Source organism: Pelecanus crispus, chromosome 2 (genome assembly GCF_030463565.1).
Source record: "Pelecanus crispus isolate bPelCri1 chromosome 2, bPelCri1.pri, whole genome shotgun sequence".
Classification (NCBI taxonomy): domain Eukaryota; kingdom Metazoa; phylum Chordata; class Aves; order Pelecaniformes; family Pelecanidae; genus Pelecanus; species Pelecanus crispus.
Window position 1 is genome coordinate 40223281 of NC_134644.1, and position 12407 is coordinate 40235687.

General features: G+C 35.4%; 1 protein-coding gene across 2 annotated transcripts in view; it reads right to left on the bottom strand.

Moving 5' to 3' along the window:
• The window catches only part of ANKRD28 (ankyrin repeat domain 28), an 87154-nt gene that overhangs the window by 20400 nt on the left and 54347 nt on the right, over window positions 1–12407 (bottom strand). For both annotated transcript variants that reach the window (XM_075706463.1, XM_075706462.1), the window contains exons 9-14: window positions 12193–12271; window positions 11620–11734; window positions 11105–11187; window positions 8642–8705; window positions 7280–7348; window positions 5540–5680 (exon numbers count right to left, since the gene is read on the bottom strand). In XM_075706463.1, the coding sequence (XP_075562578.1) occupies window positions 5540–5680; window positions 7280–7348; window positions 8642–8705; window positions 11105–11187; window positions 11620–11734; window positions 12193–12271 (551 nt within the window). The remainder of the gene's footprint in view (window positions 1–5539; window positions 5681–7279; window positions 7349–8641; window positions 8706–11104; window positions 11188–11619; window positions 11735–12192; window positions 12272–12407) is intronic.

The window sequence follows — 12407 nt, forward strand, 5'->3', positions numbered from 1 at the left end:
AAATAGAATACAGCACACAGGAACACTGATTTAATGTACAATATTGGCTCGGACTAGAGACCACCTAACTCATTACACCAAACGTTAAGGTCAATCACAAAGCTTCCAAAATTTGAAAGAATCCTTCTCTGCAGGCATCCTGCATCCTCTGAATTATCTGACTTGGTTAAAACTAGTGTTTCATGGCTATTTTCCTCCTAGGTAATACAACTGCAGTTACCTTTGTTAGTATAAATGATTACTATTTTTCTATGTTCTTCTGTATCAGTACATTCTCTGGTGCTTAATACAGAAGGAAAAGAATCAACAGCTGAGTTCTTCATGGTATGTATCCAAAAGTCACACACACATATGCTTCCACTACCAGACACTACTTTATTGAATTTTTTATATAGTAAACACATTTAGTTGTTGGCGTACTTGTATCCTATCATTCCTTACACAAAGTTATAAAGCAGAACATGATCAGCACAGTTTCAACCACAGATACTCAGGCAGGAGGATGAAAAATAGGGTATTACAGTCAGCTCCCTCTCCCTATTTTTCTGTTTTTAAGAGACTCAATGCATGCACACTAAACGATTCCAACCAATAATCCTACTTATTCATAATTTCATATTGTCTACCATTTCAGCAACATTTTGCAAAGCCTACAAATAATGAGAATTAGAACTCTGAAGCAGTAGCCACCAGAGAATAAAGAGATAAATTGATCTAGAACTGAACTACCTGACACAACAATCTCAGCTTCAAGAGCTTCAGGATAACAGGATAAAGACTGGTGACGAACAAACAGTCCCAGAATAACATCAGGTTATTTTGCAAATGTATTCATGAGACTACAGTAAGATCCCCCAAACATCCACATATACACTGAGCAAGATCAAGACTGTACAGAGCCTCTAAAATTCTGGATTAATAGAATAGGAAAGGAGAAGAGAATTTAGATTTCTTATTGACAGATTAAGATCATTCTGGTACTTAATTTGTCTCAGTTTGCTCAAACAGTTAGGATTATGAAGGTCTCCTCATGTCCTACCTTAAGCAGAACCTTCAGGATTTGAGAAATTGCACATACTGTTTTAGCTGATAACAGAACCAAGACTGCATCTAATTCAGAAGACTACCTGACTTGAGAACGTAACACCTGGTACTTCACAAAAGGCAGATGGACTTCAGACCCTTGGATCTGGTCTACCAGTCTGGGTTCACCAAAGCTGAACTGATTAAAAACCACCTGCTAGTATATTGAATGACTGGTTCATTTGCTTCTACAGGGGGAAAAAAGAAGACTTCATGACATCCGACTTGTCAACACTGCACATTGTGATTAGATTGTCTGTTGAGACCTGGGCACAATATTTTTGAAGAGAAGACCAGAAAGCTCTGCATGCGTTCTACACAGCTCTGAACTCTGAAACACTGATTTGAAACAGCCGGTCCTTTTGCCCCAAGATATCCACGTTTTTCTCAAGTGCTCTCTGCCTATAAAAGATCATCTATTATGATAGAGAAAAATGAAGAATGGAATGGGTAGGTCTTCTCATCACTGAAGGACCACCTGACCATTTAGGAAGGGACCACCAAGCAGCTAGGAGAACATCCATCCCCGAGAGAGTGAGATTTGCAAGTCTTGTGAAGTATACCGTGAAGCTACATGCTGCTCTGTCACTAACACACAGGTAAGACATCACTGAGACAGTAGTCGTATATTCAAATGCAATCACATCTCTTATGACTTGGAACATGTGCTGCAATAGAAGGGCTTTCTAAAGACTGAACTAGAGCTAAACAAAATCTGGGAGGTGAAAGTCTAAAGACGCCCAACCTCTGTATGGCCACTTCATCAGGCAGAAGTCCAGCAAGGGAAAGTGACAAATCCAGACAGGAGAACCTTGCATTGATAATAGTCCAGGAACACCTTTAAGTGAAGCTACTTCATACACAATACTTACTTATATTATAGTTGGAAAGATTAATTCTGTAGGTCAAGAAGCACAAAGACATGCCCTTGGAATGCAGAGATGTTTATAGCTGGGCACCATCACAAGCTTGAACTTGTTGGTGAAGCCATATGGTTTTCTGAAGCATACAGCAGGTCACCATCCCTTCTTCTCTCTGGGATTATGAAATACTTCTCCTTTATCAGTTAAATAAAATGGAAGTGAAGCTAGAAAATGTATTATCTTGTCAAATCTAGCTTGGAATCTTTCTTCCTTAGCATATTTTATCTAAAGGTCTCACAGATTACTATCATCAGTAGTGACAAACAGGTCAGTTGGCTACACTGACAATATGAGGGTCTTAGTTCCCATTTATGTCATGGGAAATTGTTTGGTAGAAAGTTAAAAGAAATGTCGGCATTTGTAGTTGTATGATATGGCTATGCTGTGATGTCATGTGAAAAACTTGCAATGGGATACGGCAGGTTTAGATCTGAGAGGCAGGAATCCTAACATGACCTCTGATCAATGCTGTTAAGAGTAGAAACTTAGATCATTCAAAACCCTGGAGAACATTCAAACCTTGGAGAAATACAGGCAGACATTCTACAAAAGTGGCCATCTCCTGAGGGAAGACAGCATGACCCTGCAACATCAGAACTCTTTGTAAGTTCTTTCAAGGAAGGGCACTGTTCCATCTGCTGACCCCAGGCAAGTTCATCATCTGAATAAGATCCAGTACCAGCTGTGATGAAATGGAAACACATTTCAACATGAGTAAGACAGCCGTACTGGCTCAAGGGCTCGATAACCTCATGTGCAACAACAGCAATTTGCTGAAGTGAAGAGCTGACATTTGCCTTTCCATCGCAGACAAAGGTTGAAAGTAACAAGCCAGGTGAGTGAAGATGAAAGGGGCAAAAAGCTGCAGGAAAAACTATGAACAAGGAAGTGTCTAATTACAAAGTACTCTGTCTCATTACAAAGTTGAGAATAACAGGAGCAACATCAAGGTGCACTCTCACTTTCATCATTTTGTGTCCAGCATAAAGGAGAAAAGGCCTTACATTGGTAGTGAAAAAGGTAAAATGTCTCTGGTTTTAAAAAAATAACATATGTAACACAAGATGTAAGTAACTTTACAGCAAGTTCAACGTATCTAATAACAGGCTACCTGTAAAGCATATCTATGTTCTTAACCAACTAATTCGGATTTTATTTGCCTGGTAAACCAATGCCTGGATTTCATTAATGGCCACTGTGCTTGCATGTGGAATTTGAATTGAATTGAAACAGGATGAGATTTCTAAGAATCCAAAGACAAATCAGTTTGTCCCACTGAGTGAGAATTACTGTCCCTACATTTTATATTTGTCCCATTGTCTAACTTACTTTGTTAATTTTAATCAATGATTTTTTATTAACATTCATGGCTCATTAATAAATGTTAAGCATCACTGGCCTTGGCTCTCTGAATTTTGATACTTGTGTACTTTCTGTATTGTGTGCTCACAAAAACCACAATACACTAAATACACTGCAGGAAGCAAAGTCTCCTTGAGTATCCATTCTTTCCAATGCAAAACTGGTAATTATTTTTGCTGGTTTTTCTCATCCAGGAAAGAGATTAGCTTAGCATCTTTTGCATACTTAACTCTCCTCGGCAGGCCTCTTTAAAAGGAGATTAATCAAACTTTCTGAAAGCCCAGATAAGTTAAATTTATTTCCCATTTATTTATTACTGTACTGTCTATTAAATAATTCTAACATAGAAAGAGCGTGTTTTTTCTCCCCTAAAATGCTGTTTAGTTTATCTCATTCTGCGATCATGTTTCTCTGTCTAGTCTTGTCAAAATGAGGCTTACTGGTTTTTGTTCCAGATCAGAAGCATTTGTTAAAGATACAAAAGAAACATTTCCAAACAGGAACAAACAGGAAAATAATTTTCAACAAAAACATCCTTGTCCCTAAAATCTGTCTTTAAAGATGTCTGAACAAAGACTATAAAAATGCACATAAATATCTTTGGAATTTCTATATAGATCATTTCCTGACCTTTTTTTTCGCAGGCTTTATATTCCAACTCAGTAATCATTCTTAGCTTCATTCCTATTTTGAATATGAGATGAGCAATACTGGTTTTCCAGCTGTTACTAATCATCTTTCTGCATAAATATAAAAAGCTTCTCCTCAGGCCATTCTGCTTTGCAGCCTGTCTTCCAGAGAGCCAACTGTTAATCAGAAGGGCAATATCACGTGGGTTCCAGAGACAATTCTTTGAGTTATCTCCCAAAGCTCTGCAGTATTGCCACCATCATTCTTGATCGTGCCTTTTATAAGACAGATGGCAAAACGATGTCATCTGAAGAACCATTATAGTTTGGAGGTTTTCAGAGCAACTGTGAAGCTAAATTAATCCTAGCTCAACTTGTAAGAGGGCAATTAAAGTAAAATTATCTCAGCAAACTCCAGCAGGAATTGAAAGTATATCTAAAAAGCGGCAGACAGTTGGTTTTTTTTTTTAAATTTGGCTTTACATAAAAAAGGCATGTACTTTAAATATTAGTTAAATGGCCATGGCTTTATTTATCCTTCAAAATCCAATCTGTAAGTTACATACCACCTCATTCCTGTTGCTACTTCACCTTTCAAAAAGTGCTATATTAAAACAGGATGATATGGCACTAAGCAGCACTCCTTTCCAGTGAAGGTGTCATGTATGCATCTGAAAAGCGACGCTGCACACCAGGTTGTTTTGACCTGTGTATGCAAGGGTGTGCACATGCAAGTGATACTCTTCTCAAGCCTCCTCAATACATACAATGTCTGGCGCTTAAGTAACCTCATCAATTTTGTGCTATCTATATAAACTTTGCCTGTAAGCATTTAAGTCATTAATAACTATGTTAAATATACCCATTAGGTACTAAATAAACACACACACAAGACATTTATGGATTTATGAAAGTTTCTGGATGCATTTCATTAATAAAAGTATACCTACGTCACAAAAATTTGCACTAACAAGAGATAGAGTTTTAATACCAGACATGAATAGTTTAATCAAACACCAAATGGACAAAACATCTTATATTGAAATGTCGAGTTAATTTCTATCCTGAGGTGGGCCTACTGTAACTCACAGTCTAGTTTTACACTGTATTTCTGACTAACTACACAGCTTTCTGGGCAACATTAAGAACCCTCCATAACACACACCATCCTTCAGAGTTTGATTTAAAACAAAATTACCCTACTGCTCAAAACTGTCATAACCGCCCCCTCAAACAGTATTTACTCAACCACTACGCAGCAGGTGGGATTAAAAACTCTATTCTAAATGAATTCCCGAATTAGGACATCTGCATTATAATATAACAAAAAAACTACAATAAATTTTACTATTGTTCATTTTTCTCAGAACTATTTGTTACATAAAATATTTTATATACAATGAACAATCCACTGTCAAGTTTAATCTTTAAAGTATTAAAAAAAAAAAATGCATTTGGCAAATCTGAAGGCAGAACATAAACAAAATTCACAGCTCAAATGTTTCTAAGGAGAAAGGCTTTAGTACAAAGCATGCCACTTACTTTCCATCTGTGTCTGATGCAGCTGCGTAGTGCAGAGGTGTACAACCCCTCTCATCAAGGTCATTCACACTAGCTCCAGATCCCACAAGGGCAAACAGGCACTGATAATTACAATTGGCAGCAGCATAATGGAGTGGAGTTCTTTAGTACACATTTAAATAAAAAGTACAATGGTAAATAACAGCAAAATAATATTATAGAGACAGAAAAAGCAAAATAAAATGAAACTTAAATCCTCATGTTTTTTTAACAAGTATTTGTGGTGAAGAATGCATCGTTACAATTCAAAAATGGGGCCATTTTCTAGGAGCCTTTTAATAATGCAGAACAATATCTAGGGGATCTATTTGCCAGCCAAAATATGCACAAACTTTGATTAAGGAAGCTTTATATGAATTTTCTTGTGTAAAAATATAGAGGAAAAAAAATCAAGTTTACATCAGAAGTATTATTTTTAGTTAAGTAATTTCAAGCCACCTGGGAAAATATGGACAAATCCAAGGACTGCACAGCAACTAAACAAGGTCAAAATAAAATACAACAATTAACAACTAGACATTTTCAACAAACAGGTCAGAAATTTGTCTAAGAGAAGCAAGCATTATTTATTTATTTTAAACTATACTAACACAGCAGAGGTATTGTTAAAGAAAACTTTTAAAGATATACCTTGTCTTCTTACAACAAAACTGTGAAATATTAGTACTGATATATTATCTCAGAGGAAACTTACTCCAGCTTCAAATACATAAACAATTCTCTACATAAACCAGTTTGGATAAAATTTCAAAAGCACCAAGGTGACTCAGAATTCCATTCTCTATTTTTAAAAAGAGATTGCTACTATAAATATGTCAATTTTGAGGAGACAGTCAGGCACTTTAAAGTGTCCTACCTCTTCCCCCTCCCTTAAAATTACTTGTTCCAGTTTCTCTATTTTAACTATTTTAATCTTTTCCCTCTCCTGAAATAATTGCTCTATATAACACGCATGTTAGACCAAAAACCAAACCAAACTGACAAAAAAAAAAAAAAAAAACTTTCAATGACAAAAGTTGTGACAGGTTAGTTGTTCCTTTCTCAGGAAAGGATGGAAGTGGAATTTAAAGCAAAATACAGCATAATGTTCTCTGCAAGTCCTACTCCTGCCATTCACATCCTGGAAAATCATATTTTCCATGATGTGATGTGAGATTTTACACAAGTACTGATCATGCCATTTAAACTTAAATAATCCTATACTAAAAATAGAAATTAATGTCATTCCAAAATAGTCCAGAGCACAAACAAGGAAACAGAAAGGGATGGATATAATGAACGGAAAAAGGTGAAGCAGTTGTAATAAAATAATGGATTTTTTTAACAAAAAGCTTAGAAATAGCAACAGATTTATAGGTTTGACTAATACATTATTTGGAAAACATCACTAATGTCCTTGGATGAGAGCAATTTAAACTAATTAGATACATGTTATAAGCAAAAAAAGGCTCATAAAATTACAGTTGAATATGGAATTCAGTCTTTAAAAACAAGACTGAACACCTACTTAACAAAACAGAATAAACGAAGTATGTTTGCAACTTTTGATAACATATGCTGAAGCATAGTTCATTAGAGACAACCTATCTTAAAAAAAAAAAAAATTTAAACTGAAACATACAGACTTGCCCACATAGCAACATGCTCCTTCTGTAACACTTTTAACAGCCCTTTACAATATACAAATCTGGAATGTCTTACCTCCCAAATCTGTCCTTTTTGTTGAAGTCTGCACCAGTATTTAGCAGAAGATTTAGGCACTCCAAATTCCTATTAAATTAATGCAATATTACTCGTGATTGCAAATTCTATTTCCTTAATATTGGCCTCTGCAAATATCAGAACTGCCACACGTATACATCTCATGCATCTGAACTATCCTATCAAAATTTTGATAGATATATTTTTATATGTAAAATAGATTTCATAATTGCAGGACCAAACCAGGAAAGAATACAAATAATTTCAAGTCCATATATTGAAATTTTATTGATAGCAAATGGAATGCATAAAAACACATAAACATTAACCTAATTTAATAGAAATTTCAATTCTTTAAAGCAAACAAACAGTAACACCTGCATGTCACATGCTTTTTGCTACCAGGATTCCAGCAGAGAAACAAGTTTTTAATGTATATTTTTTAAGGCCAAATAGAAGTTGCAACATAAATATTTTACTCTTTAGTGTAATTAATTTTCAATACAATATGATTATTATAATAGATGTACAATACTGCTTTAAACACCATCTTAGTAACTTTCCTAAACTGGAGATGAATGAGGGAATGTGTCACAAATTATGCGTTTTTATATGAGAAGACAGCATTTTAACTGTAATCATTTGCAACAAGGATGTATCTATCACGTATCTTTTGACTTAGAATGATTATTTAACAGTATTACTTAAACAACATTGAAAGAGAAAAATGAAAATATCAATTATCATGGAGTTCTTGTGTCCCACAAAGTGTATCATGAAATTTATTACCCAATTCTTCCAGGCAATTTTGAGTAGCTGCTATAGAAAACCTACAATACAATAACAATAATCAATATGGATCACAACTCAAGTGAGGAGCAAGTAGTTCTGACTACTTCATCCACCTAAACTGTGGAATTTAATTATGGCTTTTAATTTAGTTATATTGATCTTTTGTTTATTGATATGGTAAAAACATATTTCTCAAAGTTGCTGTTCTCCACTTCATGTCCTACAGTGATCTTAGCTGGGCATGCCACCTTTGAATGCTGTAAATTCTGAAAATTATATCATCATCCATGGGAATTTAAAATAAAATTCAGTTCATGCCCAAGCATAAACCTAAGGTAAGGCTGATGATACTTGGACACTGTACTCCAATAATGATTTATTGAGCTGAATATTTAATTTATTTTTATTGTTTGCAGATAGAATCCATCTTGAAATTATTTTCATATTTACATAAATTCCAAGGGGAGAGGGCAGGAAAAGCACAGAGAGGAAATAATAAAAAAGGACAGGAATGATCAGCAATTGAGAAAAGAACACAGAATATGAAAGCATGAATGCTTTTTTACATACCCTCCAGCTGCAGCTGCATGAAGGCAAGTCCTGCCAAAGTCATCTGGCGTGTCAATGTCAAAACCTAAAAATCAAGTGTTTTGTAAAATCATTATGTAACGCCACCTTTCACAAAGCTGCTCTCATCTACTCTTAAGAGAAATGCTTGCTAAGCAAAAAAGCACTTAAGCACTGAAAATTTACTTCATTTGAAACACATCCTTGCTATTTGTAATATTTTTAAAAACAGGCGTTCAAGTAAAACTGAAAGGGACAAGTTAAAAGACAATTAGTTGCACTGAGGCAAGAGGCTATATTCTTTCCTATCCTATTTCCCTGTAATATTTCTCCGTAGTTTAGTACTGAATATAAAATATATGAAGGTAATAGGAAAATTTAAGAATATGCTAGAATTTATCAGTGTTATGCAGAGGTTTGGTTTGTTTTTTTTTTTAATGAAGAGGGGGATATTAGCATTACTAAATCCAGAAGCTACTTCAATTTCATCCTTGAGTTTAGCTCTTTAGTCCCAGAGAAAGAATGGAGTGAAGACTGTAAATAACAATTACTTACAGAGGAGCCCTTTAGAGAACATTGTAGCTTTCTCTTCCCAAAATGTGTGAACTATGGAACTTCAAAGTTGAGTTTACAAACTTTAACTGTGCAATTCCATATTTAACCATATATTTCGACATGAAGGTTACTATTTAAATCAGGTTTCAAAGCTACAGTTTTTGGTTTGAGGAAACTACTATATTCTGCTAAGAGTCTTGCTCTTGTGTAACAAAACTTATTCATTAAATCTCCTGTTTTGGTACTTTTGCCTGGGAATGCAGATTTTTTTTCCCCCTTTCTAAGAATTGCTGAACAATGATAGATAGTGAACAACACAGGATGTGTTATTCAAGAGCACTACCATTCAAGACTGGTTTCCTATTCCATATCCCCCAAAACATAGGTTTTGTATGCACCACTATGTTCTCTTCCCATTTCAATAGGTAGTGATATACAGCAAGCAATTTAAGGTAGTTTACCAATCTGAAAAGCAGTCTTTGATGCCTTTCCACATCCCTAGGTTGCTTGTCTAACACCACTAACAACTGAAATGTCATTCAGTACTGGGACAAGGCAGATTGACTTTTTTTTTTCCTTAACATCAGCATATGAATATTGATGAATTTAAAAATCAGAGATTCTTAATTTACACAAATGAGACTCTTCTCCCAAACCCAAAAGGGCACATAGTCTGCAGATACCAATCCCCATGCCACGAGCATTTACTAATAAGCTGTTAGCAATATCTAGTCTTTCCAGTCTGAAGGCTGAACATACTCTACAAGTCCTGATCTGCTCCAGGCTAGATTTACATCCAAGTTTGCTCAAAGTCATGTAAAAGTCACAGAAACCACTTGCAAGTCTTCTGCAGAGATTTGTTTGCCATACTGAATTTCCAGTAAGGGCATAGCCAGCACAGCACCACGTGCAGAAAGGAGAAAGAGCCCGAGTATTCCTCATTTTGAACGCATCCGATTGAAATAACTATAGGACAGTTCTTTCCTGGAGCGAATCCTTGCAAGCTTGTCCATGACAGGACAGTGAAATAAAAAGCCTTACCGGTGGTACTTTTAGTTATAGTCCTTTAGTTGTGTTCCCAGGCTTCCCTAGCAGACAACATAAAGCTGGGGAAGCAACTTCGTACTCTTCCTTTTCTCCCACCCTTGGCCCCCCACTTTTCTTTTTTCAAAAAAGATGAAGTGCCTTCAGATTAACGTAGTATCGTTTAGTTTATCATTCTTCTTCTTTTGTTCCTGAAGCTTCCACAATCCGTCAGACAAATCTACTTTCGCAGAATTGCAATGGTTCAAAGAGCTCAGAATTCACACCAGAGCAGACTCTGGACAACAAGGGAAGTAATAACCTTACAACCCTCTGCAACTTCAGGGGGGAATCAAACGATGAAAGCAAAGCGTAGTTCAGGATGCATTTAATTAACAGTAAACCACCAATGCAACAGTTTCTTAATGCAGCAGTCCATAGAGTTTATCAGAGCTATTAGCTGCCCACTACAGGAATCAATAGGACTAGACCAATCTGTATTAAGCTAAAGACATTATGGAAGGGAAATGGAGGATGCTCCACGAAGTCATTTAAGAGAACATTAGTCTTTCTCCTTGAAGTTGCATTATGGTTGGAACCAGTCATCCCACCTCTAGGGACAACTTAAAATGCACAAACACAACATTTAAAGTTATAGACACACTATTTCAATTTGGATTTTTTTTTTTTTTTAAATTACTTCTGTAAAAGAAATCTGCATTCACTTTAACTGTGGACTGTACATTAAAAAACAAGCACTGGCCCCAGGCTACTAGTAAACTATAAAACTATTTATGTATTACTAAATTAAGACTTAATTAAAAGCTATTCTATGGAATAAAAAAATGAAGTACCAAGCAGCCATAAGATTTTTAAAGAGTATCCTACCTGATGAGAGAAGCTTTCTGCAGCAGTCTGAAAATCCACTTAATGCTGCCAAATGGAGAGGAAACATCCCATGTATACCCCGCCTAAGATACACCATAATCAGGTATCACAGTTTCAGTACAATTAAAATAAAACAAAAATATGATTGTGTGCCGAAGTGCATGTGCATGGTGGGTTCAGCAAACCACCTAGTTAGAATACTGAGCCTTAGGAAAATTTCACATATTAAACACTTTCCTACAAGCTATCAAGATGCATTAAGTCAGTGCAACAGCCTATTAAAACTTTCAGAGCTTTTACTTCAAATACATTAGAGGAAAATCTATTTCTCTTTCTTTTTGTACGAATTGTGATGTACTGAGTAGCTACTTAAAAGTACAGTACAGGATAATACACAAAGTATTTCCTATTTCAAGTTGAAGACAATATTTAAAAAAATCATAGTAGTCTTGTTAATCTAATAAATACAATTCTAAATTCTCTCAGCTGGCATTCATGTCAGTAGAGTTACCTACTTTGCAGTGTCAGCACCACTCGTAATCAGAGTGTTGATTAATAACTCATGGCCATATCTAGCTGCTATGTGCAAAGGAGTATTTCCATTCTTATCTTCACAGTCTATTTCAGCTCCTATAATAAAACATAATTACTTAGTAAGACGACACGTAGGCATACAGATACTTTTGTCAGAAAAACAGCACTGATGATAATTGAAGCAACATTAATAATTGTCCATGAATGACTACTTTGGATTTAAAATCTATACAGCTTTCAGTGGTATTTAGTATTTATAATAAGCAAAATAGAGAGAAGCATTTTATTATGTAACCATATGGGACAAACTTTCTGCAACTTGGGTTATGGAAGAGAAATTAATATATTTTCCTGCATTCTGGAAAAAAAAAAAGGTTCTTCAATGTAACTTATCAAACTTTATAAGCAGATATGCCAGACTCCATCATTAACTGAACTACTACTGGACACTGGATATGAAAACAAAATTCAGTGTATTGTTATCAATACAAGAAGAGGAAAATGTTTGTAATACTGGAAAGCTGATGACAAAACTACTCCCTCCCCCTTTTTACCATTTTGAATGATGGTTTGAGATCTTGAAAATCTACCATGGATGGCTGTCATGTGCAAAGGTGTTTTCCCATCTTTACTCTGTAAAAGAAAATAAACCCCAGTGTTTACTTATAGCCAGTAATAGTAATCCACCAGAACTGACAAAAAAAAGAAAAAGGACATTCTTTTACTTTCTTCTCTCCCCTCTACTCCCTCCTTTAAATTGTTTCTATGC